Here is a 17,330-nt window from a genome sequence, read left to right as displayed (position 1 = left end):
GGTGGAATCCTGTTAAAGCCACCTCTATGGAGTGGTATATTGTTAAATTTCTCGTGCATTATTTAAAAATTTAATTCATGAACATCTTTTCCTTGATTAATGGACATGTAGTGGCCGAAACAAGCATGGGACAGCTTGGGCTTGAGACCTGTGCCTAGCTTCACAATTCACATTATAATCTTGAAAAAGTACTATATAATTTATGAAAATATTTAGGCTCCTATTAGCTCAGCCCTGTGGACATCGATTTATAAGACGAGCACTTAATTTTCCCTGGTTCTGCGGTCGCGGTATTGGCGCAATTTGCAAAGAGAAATACTCCGTATATATTTTCTGACTTAAAGGTGCAGGTTCTAAAAAAAACATAACGGTGCAAAAGTGCATGCGTGTCACATAATAGTGTTATAAAGCAGGCATCGTATACCGTTTACGGTAGTTATCGATCAGTTTCGATCGTCAATATTATCAAAATATAGGAGAACTAGTGTTGCTTGCAATGCATATATTTGTTAGAATAATAATATTCCACTAGTATTAGGTATACTAACCTTTTGCAGAGAATGACAATAAAGTGGAGGAGAATCGACATCAACTCAAACGATAAATCAATCGGACGATGTCGTTAACCAGACTTATGTATGAATGGGCCAAGAACTCAGAATTGACACTATAAATTGGGCCAAAATTCACAAGTCTACGGAGTGGAGCAATAGAGGAGGCCGCCAGCCGAAATTGGGCTGGATTGGGCCAGCTCCAGGTTCGGCCGAACCAATCCTGGCGCTGTTGGATCCAGGTTTTGGCGTAGACGTCCAGGATTGCATCCCAATGACGGTTGGAGGGCACTTCGGACAATTCCCCTTCCACAACTATCATAACTACCTCTATATAAGGAGCTCACTCTCTTCACTTCAACACACACCTCAAGCAATAACTCTCTTATTTCTCTCAAGTTTAGTTCAGTAGTATCTAGCTAGTGGAATAGAAATAGAATAGGAGTCAGGATTCCGGAAGAGTTCGGGTAAGGCTCTAGCAGCTTTCCTTTCCTCTTTTATAAGCTTTATACTTTTATTAGAATACTCTTCTATATATATTTATGGTATTGAAATGCTTACCGAGTATATGAGTAACTACTTTACATTATGTTAATGTTATACTGAATATACGGCTAGCTTATCTGGGAGATGCTTTGGTGCGGGTATAATGTTTGCTTATGCAATTACTCTATGTCAACGATGATATTAGAGTAATATCTGATAGTTTAGATGTGGTGTCTAGATTACGGGATATCATTATTTGGGGTTATATATTGCGGATGAGAGGTGGGCCGCTGATGGTGACAGCTCAGTACGGGTATTCCTCTGCGCCTATATATAATCCTAAGTTAATTTCCTGGGGAGGGTATTCCTCCGTATTTAGCCCCGGTTGTATGGTCATGACGAGCTGTCGTAAGGAACTCGACAGTCAGGGGTGGCTTCTTGAAGTACCAGGAGGGCATTGGATAGAGGGTATTAGCTAGTATATCAGTTAACTAGAATGTATGTATACTATGTATATTAAAAGTATAGGAATAGATTTCATTTCTCTTTTCTTTCCACTTAGCTTAGATGATATATTATGAGGATGAGTAGTTAATGCCTGTGTGTCACTCTACCTTAGATTATCTTAACCCCTGTTTAGAATATGATTATCATAAGTAATATATAAATTATTAGTTGAGTTCTCTCTACATGATCTTCCCACCGGATAAAATAAATACGATACCCTTGGAATACTCTCGGGTGAAGTGCAGTTTTACACTATTCATGTTCAACGTTTGACCGTTTGTCTTATTTGAAAATTTTTTATGATTAGTATTTTTATTGCAATTAGATGATAAAACATGAATATTACTTTATGTGTGACTAAATATTTTCAAAATTTTTAACAAAATTTTCAAATAAGACGGACGGTCAAATGTTGGGCACGGATATCCACGGTTGCACTTATTTTGGGACGGAGGTAGTATATTCGTGCGCTTGCGGATGAACTCTGTAACCATAATATACCATGAGTGTTTCTACGCCATTGCTGGGAATTATATTTTTAGTAATGTCATTAAGAAATACCAACATATACCACTACTTGAGCCCTAGGTTGCCGGTTCAATTGGAGCCGATCCCTATACTACTATACTAGATGTCAGTTTTAACCTAAAACAAACACTCATATATAGAAAAGTGAAGTATAGTTATATTTTTTAGCCCCAAAACAGGCACCTATAATATATTATTATGTTACTGAAACCCATAAAACCGAGCCGAGCCTCACACACCTAATCTTATCCACCCACCCACCCACCCGTCTTTATCTCCTCTCTTCCTCACGTCCCCATAATTACTCCTTCTCCCTCGATTCCCTCTGCCCTCTCACCCCCATTCTTCGTGCGCCACCACCAGTGTTAGCGCCTCCCGCCGCCTCCCCTCCTTCCTCTTCTCCATCTCTCCTGTAGCTCCTTCTCTCTCTTACTCCAATTCCGCGCGCCGTGCTGACGATGACACCACGGTGCGCGCTGCAACACAGTTCTCGCTGATGGACATGCTCACGACCGAGCTGTTTGTAGCATCAAATAGCAAGAACTAAACCAACTAGAGAGGGTGAATGGTTGAAGTACTTAAAAACCAAAACATTTTGCAGAATTAAAAGTTACCCTCGAATCGATGAAGATCGGTCTGACCGCATGTTCTACGCCGGTCTGGCCTGCACATGTGCAGCCGCTTTGACCGATGTAGATCACCTGGTCTATCTGTCCAATGCGCTATTGTTGCTTATCACCGCCGCCCGTCGAACCGGTGCGCTGCCACCAGTATAACACCGGTTGGACCGCTGAACCCGAGCAAACACAATTTAAAGATCTGTCAAGGTATATTGAAAACTTTATTATATCTATTCGTGTTTACAAAGTACTACAACAGCACTCCTAACAAAAATCTCGACTAAACTAAAAACTCTAACTTTTCTCTCAACTCAACTCTCTCTAAAACGATACTAGGAGGTCTCACCCTACCTCTCTATATATACCCGGGGTAGGCAATCTAAAGCCACGAACCAAACTATTACGAGAAGTCCTAATCCTCTATAAAACCTTCCTGTACAACATACAAATGTTACAAAATCCAACAAAACCGAATTTGAGCTTCTTCCAAATTCGATTCCGTATCCCATAAACACACAATATCTCCAAGGTATGACATACGGAATCTTCACCAACCATGTGCAACAATCTTTAATCTAATCATCCTGCATGATATCCTGATCTTCTGAATGCCATCTTCTCCTATGTTGACTCCCGATTCATCACTGGCATTGCTCTTCGGAGGAATCAAGACTCACCTACACATGAATAAACAATGAAACGATATCCGAGCACAAGTTCTCTCCAACATGACTTAACATTGGCATACAACAGTCTTAAATAAGCATAGCATCAATCTAGAAGCCATAAATATAAATTAACCATGGATATAGAAAAAACAACCCAAAACCAAAACTGACAAGGAGTTGGCCGGTCGTACCGTCGGGCAGGCCGGTCTGACCGCACAACACACGCCGGTCTGACCGGCAGCGCCTGCCTAGTCTGACCAGACCACCATCCAGTAACTCCTGTTCACCATCCTAAAATAACACATATCCAAAACCACTTCACCAATAATATCCAAATATTAAAACCAATTATCTCAAATACCAATTATTCATCATAAAAATAATAATCAAGCACACTTTGATTTTGTATCATTCAAGGGAAACTCCACCACCGTGAGCCTCCCGGTGGGTGAGGATGCGGCCGCGGCGGATGAGAGGGGCATGCAGTCCATCACTGCCGAGTTCAACCTGTCCGAGATTGCTTTCCTTGTCCGCGACCCCTCCTCCACTGCCGCCGCCGCCTGATGGTTTCATCTATGCTGGTTCACCGCAGTCGCCGAGGTCAGCCCCCCTTTCCGGCCCCCAACCTAGGTTTCCTCTCCTCATGTTCATCTCCTGCACACACACATGCATGTTGTCATCGTCTTCGGGTGGATCTCTTTTCTCGTCGTCGCCACCCACTTCCTCTTCACCATCATCCTCGCGAAACAGCAGGATGTCACCAATTAAGGTCGAGTTTGTGACAACGTCCGGCATCCTGACCACCTAGACGGTTACTGCTCACCGGCGAACAATGACGTCTCAGGTGAGAAGAAGCTGTGAAGACTCTGATGGTGACGATGGTGGATGGTTGTTCGATTGATTTCAACCGCTGTTTGTGAAATCTTAGTTGATGGGTTGATTTGGTTGATGAGTTGTTGGATTTATCTTAGCAGATTACAGATAGGACCAGCACCAATAACGGAGATTATAGGTGCCTCCTAATGGGTGCTGGTTTTTAACCGAAACCTATAAAGATTTCCCGACCAACATATATAACCAGCATATATAGGGTTGTCTCTGTAGTAGTGTATAATGCGTGCAAAGATCAAACGAGTCGGCTAAGATCTGAAGCATAGGTATTTATTGCCATTTTTCTTATTATTGATTTAATTAGTACTGCCTACCTTTCATATTATAAAACACTGTAAGTTTTTTCTATTAGTCAATGTTTGACAAAATTTATAGAAAAACATAGCAATATTTTTAATATGAATAAATATATCGTAATATATATTTAATGATAAATATAATTTAAGGTGTTATCAGTTATTATATTTATATTTCTCTATAAGCTCGATCTGCTTAGAAAAAAAAGGGAGTAGCTATATTTATGGCGCCATATTTTTCACTAAAAAATAGTCGGTATGTATTTACATTGTAAGTGACTAAATTACATATGTAATTTTAGTGTATTTACAATGTAAATCCCAAAATTACATATGTAAGTTTTAAAATTACATATATAAATTCTAAAATTACATATGTAAGTGGTGTGTAAGTGAGATGTAACTGCCTTATAAATTTGTATAAATATATAAATTACAACAACAACAAAGTTTAAAAAGAATATCAGTATGCATCTATGGCGTGTCAGAACCAATCACAGCAAAGCGTGTGTGCTGATGCCCTGTGAGCACGAATCTTCATGCCAATCCTAAGGCTGAAAATTCGACTATGTTTGTGGAAAAAAATCTGTCGCCATAATTATAGCCGATCCAAAAAAAATCTACTCGTCTCATCATATAAAACGGAGAGAGTCAGTCGTTAATTTCAATATATTAATTGACACATACTGCAACTCGATATGGTAGTACTGCTCCCTCCGTATTCTAATATAGGATGCCGTTGATTTTTTATCAACCTTTAACCATTTGTTTTATTTAAAAAAAATTTTTACATATAAAAATATTTATGTCATCTTTAAAGAATATTGGATGATAAATCAAGTTATAATAAAATAAATAATAATTATATAAATTTTTTAATAAGATTAAATGTATCTCAGAAAGTAAACAACGTTGATTAGTAACAACGTTATACATTAAAATTCCAATGGAGTACTAGAAATAGCGGTTGTTTAGGTCAGATCCTGTTGTTGCCAGATGTACTTGGGTGGACCACGAGTGCTACCTTTTTCGACTGCTCTTCTCTGCGTTGTTCTCGTCATTTTCCTCATGTTTAGTATAATAGTTATAATTATTTGAAAGCGTCCCGGAGCCTAATTTATTTTTTCGATGGTCGATGGCAGTGAATTACCAGCCTAGACTTTTTTGAGACAACGCATTAATTTTGAGATAGATAAATCCAAGCAACCAGACCAACCAACAAATTGATAACAAATTTATTACTCCCTTCGTTAAGCATTTTTACATTTTGATACGGTCTTTAAAATATTACTTTGACCAACAATTTCTATAAAAATAATATGTTTTAAATAAAAAGAGTTGCATATTATGATAGTTTGTTTAATGATAAATATAGTAACATCAATTGATTGATTTTTTTATTCTTTTTTTTATTAATGGTCAAAGTTATAAATATTTGATTTGTCCCTATGCTAAAAATACTTATATTTTGATACAGAGGTCGTAGAAGGTTAGGTGAAATCATTTCTGTGGTTAATGAATGAACTGAACGGTAGTAAAGTACTACTGCCTCCGTCCCAAATTAGCGGTTGTTTTGACTTTTCTTGCAACATTTTATTATTCGTCTTATTTGAAATATTAGTGTAAATAAAAAACAAATAAGTTATGCTTAAAGTACTTTTAATAATAAAACAGTTACAAACACAATAAATAATAATTCCATTAGTTTTTGAATAACACTAATGATAAAAAGTTATAAAGAAAAATTCAAAGCGAACGGAAGTCGTAAAATTTGTGACTTCTTTCGGTATGGCCACGTGGTCAATAACTGCTAGCTTGAGGAGAAATTTGTTTCCTAGCATCATTGTCAGTGAGTGGCGCAGCAAAATTAAATGGATATTAATCATACATTGAATGGATACGGTAGTTAGCCATTTTTCTGGGGTACCCTAATGGGCGATGATCGCCGTGGGGATAGGGTAGCGATCAGATTCGCTCCCCACCTCCCCCTCCCTCCCTTCACCTGGTTTCATTTTTTACCACCGCATTACTTTCCTATTTTAGTAAATTTATACACCTAAAGTTTATACACCTAAAGTTTACACATCTAAAGTTTAGAGACTAAAAGTTTATAAGTCAAAAGTTTATATATCCGATTCAAATTTGAATTTGAATTCAAATATTTTTTTATATATAGTATTTCTGTACATCTAAAGTTTATACATCTAAAGTTTATAAGTCAAAAGTTTATATACCCGTTTCAAATTTGAATTTGAATTCAAATATCCGATTCAAATTTGAATTTGAATTCAAATATTTTTTATATATAGTATTTCTATACATCTAAAGTTTATACACCTAAAGTTTATAGAACTAAAGTTTATAGACCTCAAGTCAATATACCCGATTCAAATTTGAATTTGAATTATATCTGATTCAAATTTGAATTTGAATTCAAATATTTTCTATATATAGTATTTCTATACATCTAAAGTTTATACACCTAAAGTTTATAGACCCAAAGTTTATAAGTCAAAAGTTTACATACCCGATTCAAATTTGAATTTGAATTCAAATTTCTTATATATAGTATTTCTATACATAAATTTTTCTAACTTTTGTTTTTCAAAAAAATTTGTGTGGTCTATTGCAGTAGAAAGAGGAGAAGGAGAGGAGGAAGGGGGAGAAGAGAGAGGAGTACATCTAGTAGTATAGGGGAGAGGGTGGGCGGGTGATCGCTGGGCGGGTGGGGGAGCGATCACCCGCCCATTAGCCTTTCCGATTTTTCTGTTCACTGGAAGGACCACGCTAATTAAGCGGAAGTGCTAATCGGCGATCGATCGCATGGGGATAGCTGTAGCGATCAATCCCCCTCCCCCCGGCCCCCTCCCTTCCTTCACCTGGTTTCTTTTTTTTTTCACCGCATTACTTTCCTATTTTATTTTAGTAAATTTATGCACCTAAAGTTTATACACCTCAAGTTTACACATCTAAAGTTTATACATCTCAAGTTTACACATCTAAAATTTAGAGACCAAAAGTTTATAAGTCATTAGTTTATATATCCGATTCAAATTTGAATTTGAATTCAAATATTTTTTTATATATAGTATTTCTATACATCTAAAGTTTATAAAGTTTATAGACCTAAAGTTTATAGACCCAAAGTTTATATGTCAAAAGTTTACATACCCAATTCAAATTTGAATTTGAATTATATCGGGATTCAAATTTGAATTTGAATTCAAATATTTTCTATATATAGTATTTTTATGCATCTAAAGTTTATACATCTAAAGTTTATACACCCAAAGTTTATAAGTCAAAAGTTTACATACCCGATTCAAATTTGAATTTGAATTATATCCGTTCCAATTTGGATTTGAATCCAAATATTTTCTATATATAGTATTTCTATACATCTAAAGTTTATACACTTAAAGTTTATAGACCCAAAGTTTATAAGTCAAAAGTTTACATACCCGATTCAAATTTGAATTTAAATTCAAATATTAGTTTATAGACCCAAAGTTTATAGGTCAAAAGTTTACATACCCATTTCAAATTTGAATTTGAATTTGAATTCAAATATTAATTTATAGACCCAAAGTTTATAAGTAAAAAGTTCACATACCCATTTCAAATTTGAATTTTAATTCAAATTTGTATGGTTTAGTAGTAAGGGGGAGGGGCGGGTCATCGCTTGGGAGGGGAGGGAGCAATCACCCACCCATTAGGATTACCCCTAATTAAGGCCATCTCCAACCTCACACTACTACAAAAACCATCTTTCGTGGCGGCCATTTTAGATATTCACTGAAGAAATTCCGAGCCACCACAAAGCAAAGGCCAGGGAAGATCAAGATCTTCGCTGATGGTTTTTGACTGCCAGCGATAATTCATTTTCACTTGCGGTTGTCTTACACCGACACCCACATAAATCGAGCCGAGCTGGACATCGGATGAACTGACCGTCCGGCCCCACCACGACGAGGCGATGAGGAGATAAGGTACGACCTCGCTCTCTTCTCTCGTCTCACTCTCTTCTCTCTCTCCCTCCCTTCTCTCCCGCTATCGGCGGCTGGCCGGCGGAGGCGGCAGCGGCGACCGCGCCCTCCGCTCCGCCAGATCTGGCGGGAGGGGAAGTGGCGGTGGCAAGAGCGGAGGCGTCAGTGGCCGGCGGGGTCGGCGGTAGGTGGGGCGGTGTCAGTGACGGGCGAGGTGGCTAGATCCAGCATCGGTGGCGGGTGGGGTGGCTAGATCCGGTGTCGGCAGGGGCGGCAGGCTCGATGCGGGTAGGTGGCAGCATGCGGCGAGCTCGAGGAGGGGAGGCGGCGGAGGGCTCGAGGAGGGGAGGTGGCAGAAGGGTCGAGAAGGGTCGTCGACTGGAGTGGTTGGATGATGATATTCTTGTTCGTTCTTGTCCTCGCGGAAGTGGGAGGAGGGACTGCTAAGCTCGATGCGTCAGTTTTGTTTTTTTTTTCATCGAACCTAAAAGTGCCGGTTCTCCTATTTGATTTTCAAATCAGTGCCGCCTCCCTAGTGCCGGTTGGGAAAACCGGCACTGAAGGGGGTTTCCCCACCGGCACCGAATCCCTATTCTGCAGTAGTGAATGGATTTTGTTCAATTCTAAAATCTGATTATCATGACTCACAGTATAGAATAGCACATATGTGCCGGTTTGCCTGAAATGGGTTTTCCACCCAAAAACGCCCTTTTCACATAATCAAATGAAGAACGGACACCTATAACCACTCGTTAGTACTGGGTCATAATAAAACTAGCACCAATAATTTAGTAAATCATAAGTGCTAGTTTTTTATTATAAATCAGCACTCATGTCATATATGTGTTGTTTTTTGTTTAATAAAACTAGCACCTTATAAATGCAATGCCATATGTCCCATATTTTATTGTTTTATGAATTTGTAGTTAATGAATTTTTTTTGAGATCGTTTGGATGTAAAAAATGTGTTATAACTTTTCATATCAATTTGGATACATGGAATTTTAAAATTTCTAAACGATCCCTGATGTGGACAAAATCTATGAGAAAGTTATAGATCACGATAAAATCTGCTATTTTATGTTGATAATATTTTTATTTGACCTTACCTATGGTGTTAAGTAATTATTATAAGTTTCGGCTAAGTCTCAAATGAATAGTATACGCTTGAAAAATAACAAGCGTATCTAGGTGAGATGGTAAAGGGGTTCAAATCTTGCAATCCAAATGTGCACGAAAATGATGTGAAGAATCTTGTGAGTTGCGAGAACAGAAGAGTGACCATTTATATAATGCCTAGGAATATATAAAAAAATCAAAATATTTTACTCCCTTCGATCCGAAATATAAGAAGTTTTAGAGTTAGACACAGTTATTAAAAAAATTAGGTAGAAATGAATGGTGAGGGTTGTGATTGGTTGTAAAGAGAATGTTGGTGGATAAGTTGTTATATTTTGAGACAAATCCTGATGGCTAAAAGTTATTATATTTTGGGACGGAGGGAGTATTTTTCTTTTTCACGCCAGAAAAAAAAAAGGACTATACCTACTAGGGGTTTAGAACAGCAATCAATGAGGATTTCTCTGCTAGTGACTGTCCTTCAGATGCACAAATGCCATGTGTGATCTGCGGATTCCTGCAGCATAAAAGCCTTTACTGGTTGCATGCTCTAACAGTGTTGTGTTATCCGTCCTAGCAGTACTTCACCTTATATTATAAAAAACGTTAGGTTTTCGTTTCCCATAACCCAAACGGGTTTAGATCAGGTACTGACTTGCTTAGTTAGAATTTTGTGTTTATTATGCGGGCAGTTGTTAGGGCCGGTCCCGAAATTCTGGAGGCCTAGGGCGAGCAAAAACAGAGGCCCAGACCTTCATAACCCACCAATGAGTAGAAATTGAAACAATGCAACCGTACTATCTATTTACGATATTACGATAATTTAAAAAGCTTTTCGAAAAAAAAATACCTACTGTATTTGTTTGTATGTGATTGTCAGGATTATGGTTAAGGCATATCTACTATCCTGCGACTTATAGAATATATCGATAAGGTATACCTTCACGCATACGGATCGTTTCCGTATGCATCGTTTGGAATCTGTTGCAAATTATTATAGAAATATCTCTACAAGATAAGCGATTTCTAAAATCCTACTCAAAAGAGATAGAGATTTTGTTATACTGTACCAGATCAAATATCCCCAGACCTTACTTGGGGTTAAGATGATCCACGGTATAAAAGGGACCTCCAGGGAGGGGTGCAAGGCATCAAATTTCATCACCTACATACCTACCATAGTTCACGAAGCCGGAGTATGCGGAGTGAAGTCGCCGGGAGATTTGTCGAATTCATCGACTACGATCTCATTGGTATCGTCTGTTTCGTTTAGTTTATTTGTATATGTGGTTCCTCATCATCAATCTCATATAAACTGGACTAAGGCTATTACCTGACAAGGGGCCTGAACCAGTATAATTTTTTTTCTTTTGCCTGCTTGATGTCGTATTACGTAGATCCTCGTTCCAACATACCCCAATACCCAACTCATTCGGTCCACGAGTATCACTCATCGATAGTGATGTACACACGTAATTTAGTTATCTATTTATTATATGAAAAGCACACATATATATGTCATTACACACGTCATGCTCGCGTATCTGCAACTCCACAAGTTCACCTACTAATTAACGTACGCTAAAAGAGAAAGAAACCAATGTCAAATTTGTAGCCTCAATAAATTTTTATTGAAAGCCCTCTTATATGTGTGTAATATTTATGGTCACCATTTGGACCCTAAGGGCATGTACAAAGGTAGAGTCAGATATGAGCTCTGCGTTATCTAGAGACTAGCATCCTACAACAGTTAGAGATAATATGGTCTCTAATCATTAATGTATCAAAATACTTTTTCTTACTTTTCTTTCCTTTCTTTCACCACCATGCAACAAAATTTGCTCTAATAAATGCTAAGAGTCGACTCTGAGCCGTTGTCATGCATAACAACCATACTCATTTCTCTTTCCTCCATGTCACCAAATTTACTTGCATGGCAGTAGAGAGAGACCACTAATAAACACCATTGTACATGTCCTATTAGTTGAGTAGACGCAAAATGGTAAATAGAAAGGAATGTTTAACTTCAACAAACCATTAAACATAAACTATTGTTTAATTGGTAATTGAATAGAAAACCAAAATAATATTGAAAAAAATCATCAAAGCCAAATTTCTGTTATCTGACATGGCTCCCAAAAATTAAAAAAGCACACCATCAGTCAGAAATTGGTGCAAGGCCACTGAATCAACTAGGAAGATTGTATTATACAAATATATGAATCCACTAATTACCATAAGTTCATTAATCTAGTTCTTTTATTCAGGGTGCTATATAAGCATAGACTATAGCATGCTAAAAATAAACCAATTGGCATAGACGCATGATTTGGAAAGGGATTAACTTATAAGTATGTACGTATAGTGTATATGGCTGGCTAGGGGCCCCTGATGCCTGGGGGCCAGGGCGATCGCACTGCCCGCCCTTCCCTAGGGCTGGGCTGGCCCTGGCAGTTGTTCTTAGTGCTTCCATCAATAACGTACTAAAAATAGTACGAGGACTTACATATTGTGCACCATGTTCATAAGTAACTCCGTACTCCATATATGACCCCCCACCCTCGCCTGCCCACCTCCATTTTCTGTGCTGCCGCGTTGGTGAGCTGGTGAGGGGAGGGAGGATAGAGATAGGAGGAGAGATTGGGGATAGAGATAGAGTAGAGAGATAGAGAGGAGCATGGAACTAACAGGTGGGGCCCACCTATTTTTATTAAAAGAATTTCTGACTAGACTGCTACGTAGTACTAAAACCACAATGGATTGAGCTGAGGGGTTATTTATCCGGTTTGAATAGTTGGGGGTGAAGGATGTCTATTTTTATTGTTTGGGGTAACTCAGTCGACTGCGATAGTTCGGAGAGGTAATTCGTAAATTTTACTTTTGCTGATCTATAGATTTCTTCTTACTATCGACCTTCCCGTTCATTGCAATGGCATCCAGAAGCAGATGAGCGGATGAACTGGTTAGAATTTTTCGGTTTTTTAGGAGCTGTTTTTTCCTTTCTTTTTTTTTCTTTTTTTCTTTCTTTGTTTTTTTTTTTGCAAGGAGTGCGTGGATAAGATGTTGGGATCAGGAGGGGACGACTGCACGGCCACCAGGCGGGCATGCAGGTTCACTGCTCCAGGCATTCGGAGCGTTTTCTTGTTTCCTCTCGTTTTCTTTTCACTAGCGCAACATACGTTTGCCAGATTGATCCATCGATAGAAAGAGTTTCCTGTCTTATTCGAGGTTCGACAAGTGCTTCATTGCAACAACCAAATACTGACGACTACTCATCATTAACCAATCCATCAAGCTAGGCAATAATATTAGTATATTGCTACAGATAATGTCAGTTGCCAATGCCGTTGAGGATAACCTGAAATCAATTCATTATGGGATCAAATTAACTTACTCTAACTGATGTAGTACGTACTCACTAGCGAGTTACCTCCTCATTTTCTTCAATATCAATGGAAGAAGCCTGAGCTTTGGCCTGGTAGCACAGAGTACTACGTATTTGGGTGTGCCGTGACGCTTGAACACCCATGGGTCCTAAACAAAACCAGCTGTCCAGCGTCATATGATCGAAATAATTAATCCACTATTACTATCCCAAGTGCTCTCTCCATATCAAAATATAGAGTTTTAGCCTTCGTCACAGGTGCTAATAAGAGAGGGTAAAAAGATTTAGTTTTCTCATCAGCATTGATGAAATATAGGTCCGAACTAGCTGAGGCTATAATAAAGCCAACTGGTAGTAGAGGTAATGTGGTTACACTACTGGTGAGAACAATGTCACTAGTATATATACAAAACATTGAGTTATAACGGTTTGAAATATATGTTTTTCTTTCATCGGAATATAATCATTGTAATATGTCATTACAAATATTTAATTGTAATGAATACAATGATGTAATAGGATAAGTAATTTATAAGAAATATTTAGAAAATGGATACATGTACTTGTGATAGGGTGGGGAGAGAAGCATGTGGTTGGTTGGAAAATTTAAGTGCCCGATTTTTTTTATCGGTATACCGATAAGAAGCGTTCTCGATAATCTTGTTATACTTTTTTAAATAAAAGATACTATTATGTAGTAGTTTGGAAAGCATGCCAGAAAAAAAAAGAGCAATTTCTTCTCCCTTTTGTCCTCCTAACGAACGGGACCTTATGGTACGATATGAGGCCAGGCCAGGCCACTTACTATATCAGTAGTAGCCTCCATAGCTCATGACCTTATTTAGGAAAGTTTGAATATAAAAATGGCAAACATAACAGGCTATTTGTCAGGGCCACGTTTCCTGGCGATGGTCCCTGTCTCCCACCCCGTATGGTCACTATAAATAGTGCAGTCTATGCAGTAGTGCTGTGCCCATACTCATCGTTGTCAGTACGTACGTTGTCCACAGTCCACACTATGCCAGCAACAAATGCCGTGCCCGGGACAGCACGCCCCATCCCGTTCAAGGACGTCCTCGTCGTCGTCATCGACAATGATGACGACGACGGCGCGGCCGCGATCCCGAGGCAGCCAGCCTCCGTGGCGGCCCTGGCCGCGGAGGAGTACCGCGGCATCGTCGCCGCGCTCCCGAGCAAGCTGCCCGGGACGCCGCAGAGGATGCGCCTCTACCAGGGCTCCTGGTTCCGGGAGGACTGGGTGCTCGGCTTCGTCGCGATCCAGCGCCACTTCGCCCCGCGCGACGGCGACGTGGTCCTCGCGAGCCTGCCCAAGTGCGGCACCACGTGGCTCAAGGCCCTGGCCTTCGCCACGGCGGCGCGCGCCGCGTACCCACCGCGCCGCCGCCACCGGCGGCGGCGAGCCGCACCCGCTGCTCCATCTCAACCCGCACGACTGCGTCCCGTTCAAGGAGGCCGTGTACTTCGCCGGGGACGAGGCCAGGCTCGCCGCGGCGCCGTCGCCGCGGCTGATGAGCACGCACGCTTCATTCTCGGTGCTGCCAGCCTCCGTTACCGACAACCCTGGCTGCAAAATCGTTTACATATGCAGGTAAGTGAAGTGATGTGAGATGGCTCGATATATCCACTTCTAAACATACATGCGATTATGGACGTTGCATGGCCAACAACACACGCACAGCCCACTCGGCCACTCCACCGCACGCGTACGTCCACACATTTGAGCTTTTACCACCCCAGTATGGAATGTTCTGCAAGAATTTGAAGATATAAACGAAGAAAAGGCTCATCATGTTCGATTTTAATCTATACACATGAAGAAAAGGCTTGACTATGGGAGAATATGAAAAACACAAATAGAAATTTCAGAAATAATAGTGTACATGGACTCTATAAAAAAATATAATTCCTCCCAGGATTTTATAAATATATAAGTTTGACCGAGAAAAGGAAAAATTACAAAAAAAAATCGAAACCCTAACCGGAGAATCAAGAAGCCACCGCCACTATCGTCATCATCATCGCTCGAAGCCACCGCGGCCATCATCGTCGCCGTTGCCCCAAGCCACCAGCGGATCTTCGTCATCGTCATCATCCTCGCTTGAAGCCGCCGCCAGCGTCGCCGTCTTCGCGCGAGGTGTTGAGGCGGCAGGATCTGCGCGAGAGGGAGGGGGGCGGATCCGCTCCTCCCAACACCCTCGCTGGTAAATCTGCGTGCTTGGGGGGCGGATAGGCGGTGAGGTCCACGTGGGAGGGGGAGGGGCCCCTCCTGTCACCGCCTCCAGCGGATCCACGCACATGGGGTGAGTAGAGGCGGTGGGATCCACGTGGGAGGGGCAGGAGGAGCAGGATCTGTGCGCGTGGGAGGCCGAGCGGTAGCCAGATCAGCACGGGATAGGGAGGGAGCACCAGATCCGCCCCTCCCATCGCCATCGCTGACAGAATAATCCCTCTCGCCCGACCTCTCTACTCTCGCCTGAGCCGACCACTGCCCTCGCCTGAACTAGCCTCCGTCGCACACCGCCACCCTCTCATCGGAAGTGAAGGAGACATGAAGAGTGGGGAATGGAGCAGGATTTGGAGGAGGGGAGTGTGAATGGGAGTGGGAAGAGAGTGGATGGGAGTGGGAGTGGGAGTGGGAGTGGGGGAGAGACTGCATGCCTTATTTTTTGCAAGCGGGGAATGGAGTGGGAGTGGGGAGAGGGAGAGGAGGGGAGAGAAAAAAAAAGAAGGGAGAGAGAGGGGTAATCTCTTATGCAAGTCTCTTAAGAGGTTCGCGTTCGAAAATAGACTTATTTTTGCAGGCTTATTTTTGCAGGCCTATTAAGTGGTTCGCCTGTTAAGGGGTATTCCTGAACTGTGCTCGAGGGATCATTTTTACATACAGGAGAAATTATAGTCCGCCAACAACTTATAAGTGGTCTCATCCAGAAAAATTAATTCTGTAGCAGCGACATGTAAGTCAAATTATGCACCCATATGACCAATTTATTCCTACTAGCTAGTCATGGTAATAACATTTATTTTCTTTATCGCAGGCATCCTAAGGACATGCTAAATTTATTGATAAATAGCATTGTACTAATAATTACATTATTTTCTGAGTCGTAGGCAACCCAAGGACATGCTAGTTTCTTACTGGCATTTCATCAACCGTTCTAAATCTAATGTGATGTCATTCTCTGATGTGTGGGAGTCCATCCGCGAGGGTACATATTTTGGGAGCCCCATTTGGGAGCATATCCTCGAATACTGGAGAGCGAGCCAGGCGATGCCAGACAGGGTTTTATTCCTAAAATATGAGGATATCCAACGTGATCCCGTATAGAATGTTGAGAAGATTGCAGAATTTATCGGGCAACCGTTCTCGGACGCCGAGAAGGAAGCAGGGATTGTTGAGAACATTATAAATCTATGCAGCCTGCAGGGGCTCAAAGCTTCGGGCGCAAAGAACGCAGGTTTTCGGCGAGTGGTAAACGTCGAGGTCCCAAATGAGTCGTACTTCCGGAAGGGTGCGGTTGGAGATTGGGTGAACTACGTCACGCCTGAGATGGCTGAGAGCCTGGATAAGTTTCTCACCGAGAAGTTTCGTGGGTCTGGTTTTACTTTCGCAGAGTGATATTTGTTTGCGATTTCATTGCTGCTGCTGTTTACTCCTTGGCGCTGAAGCAGAATAGGTCGCAGTTTGTTGCGATCGAAGCGGTGACAATGCATGTTGTCACTTGTCAGTGGTGTGCGTGTGTGTGCGCTGAATGTGCGTGGTGTAGGTTGAGTGGAGTCTCGCAGCGTGGGGTGCCACTTTTACTGTTTGTAAGCTCTTGCATTTTGTTCAAGGAAATACCAGAAAATTGCTTCACAGATCTCTTTTCCATACACTGTTCTCTGCAATGTTCTTCTCCCTACTAGCAAAACGATTTTCGCAGGCGAGGCCCATACCATTACGAAGGAGGGCCATATTTTCGGCCCCAAATGGCTACCTGCAAATTAAGTCATGGGTGCACAAGATGGGGATGAGCTGTCCACCTACGAAAATATATCTTCGTATACGGATAGCTTAAGGTCGCGCATCAGAAAATATAATTCCCAGGCAAACAACTTAAGGTCCCGCCGGATTAGCAACGGTACATCAACAAGGTGTTTGATCAAGGTCCTGCACCAGTAAGTAGTGCAAGAGCTGTGTAAATGGTGACAGTGAACGTGGCGAGGGGAAACACAGTTAGAGCTTTCCTCTACCCTCAACTGAGAGCAACGAACTACACATACCGGCAAAGAGGG

At 41.0% G+C, this 17,330-nt stretch overlaps 1 protein-coding gene and 1 pseudogene across 1 annotated transcript; both read left to right on the top strand.

Annotated features, from left to right (window-relative positions):
- Positions 1-14,055: 14,055 nt before the first annotated feature.
- LOC112937022 (cytosolic sulfotransferase 6) lies at positions 14,056-14,650 on the top strand. The gene is made up of 2 exons (XM_066305826.1): positions 14,056-14,423; positions 14,647-14,650. Exons 1-2 carry the CDS (start codon positions 14,056-14,058, stop codon positions 14,648-14,650), a joined length of 372 nt encoding a protein of 123 aa, XP_066161923.1.
- Positions 14,651-15,867: 1,217 nt separating this feature from the next.
- On the top strand, positions 15,868-16,842 carry LOC136354102 (cytosolic sulfotransferase 5-like; annotated as a pseudogene).
- The last annotated feature ends 488 nt before the right edge of the window (positions 16,843-17,330 follow it).

Source organism: Oryza sativa, chromosome 11, assembly GCF_034140825.1.
Source record: "Oryza sativa Japonica Group chromosome 11, ASM3414082v1".
Lineage (NCBI taxonomy): Eukaryota > Viridiplantae > Streptophyta > Magnoliopsida > Poales > Poaceae > Oryza > Oryza sativa.
Note: the sequence above shows the minus strand (reverse complement) of the source record. Positions and strands in the feature narration are given on the sequence as shown.

What these genes read in the sequence shown, in the direction of transcription:
- LOC112937022 (XM_066305826.1), top strand. Translation starts at nt 14,056, where the DNA reads ATGCCAGCAACAAATGCCGTGCCCGGGACAGCACGCCCCATCCCGTTC.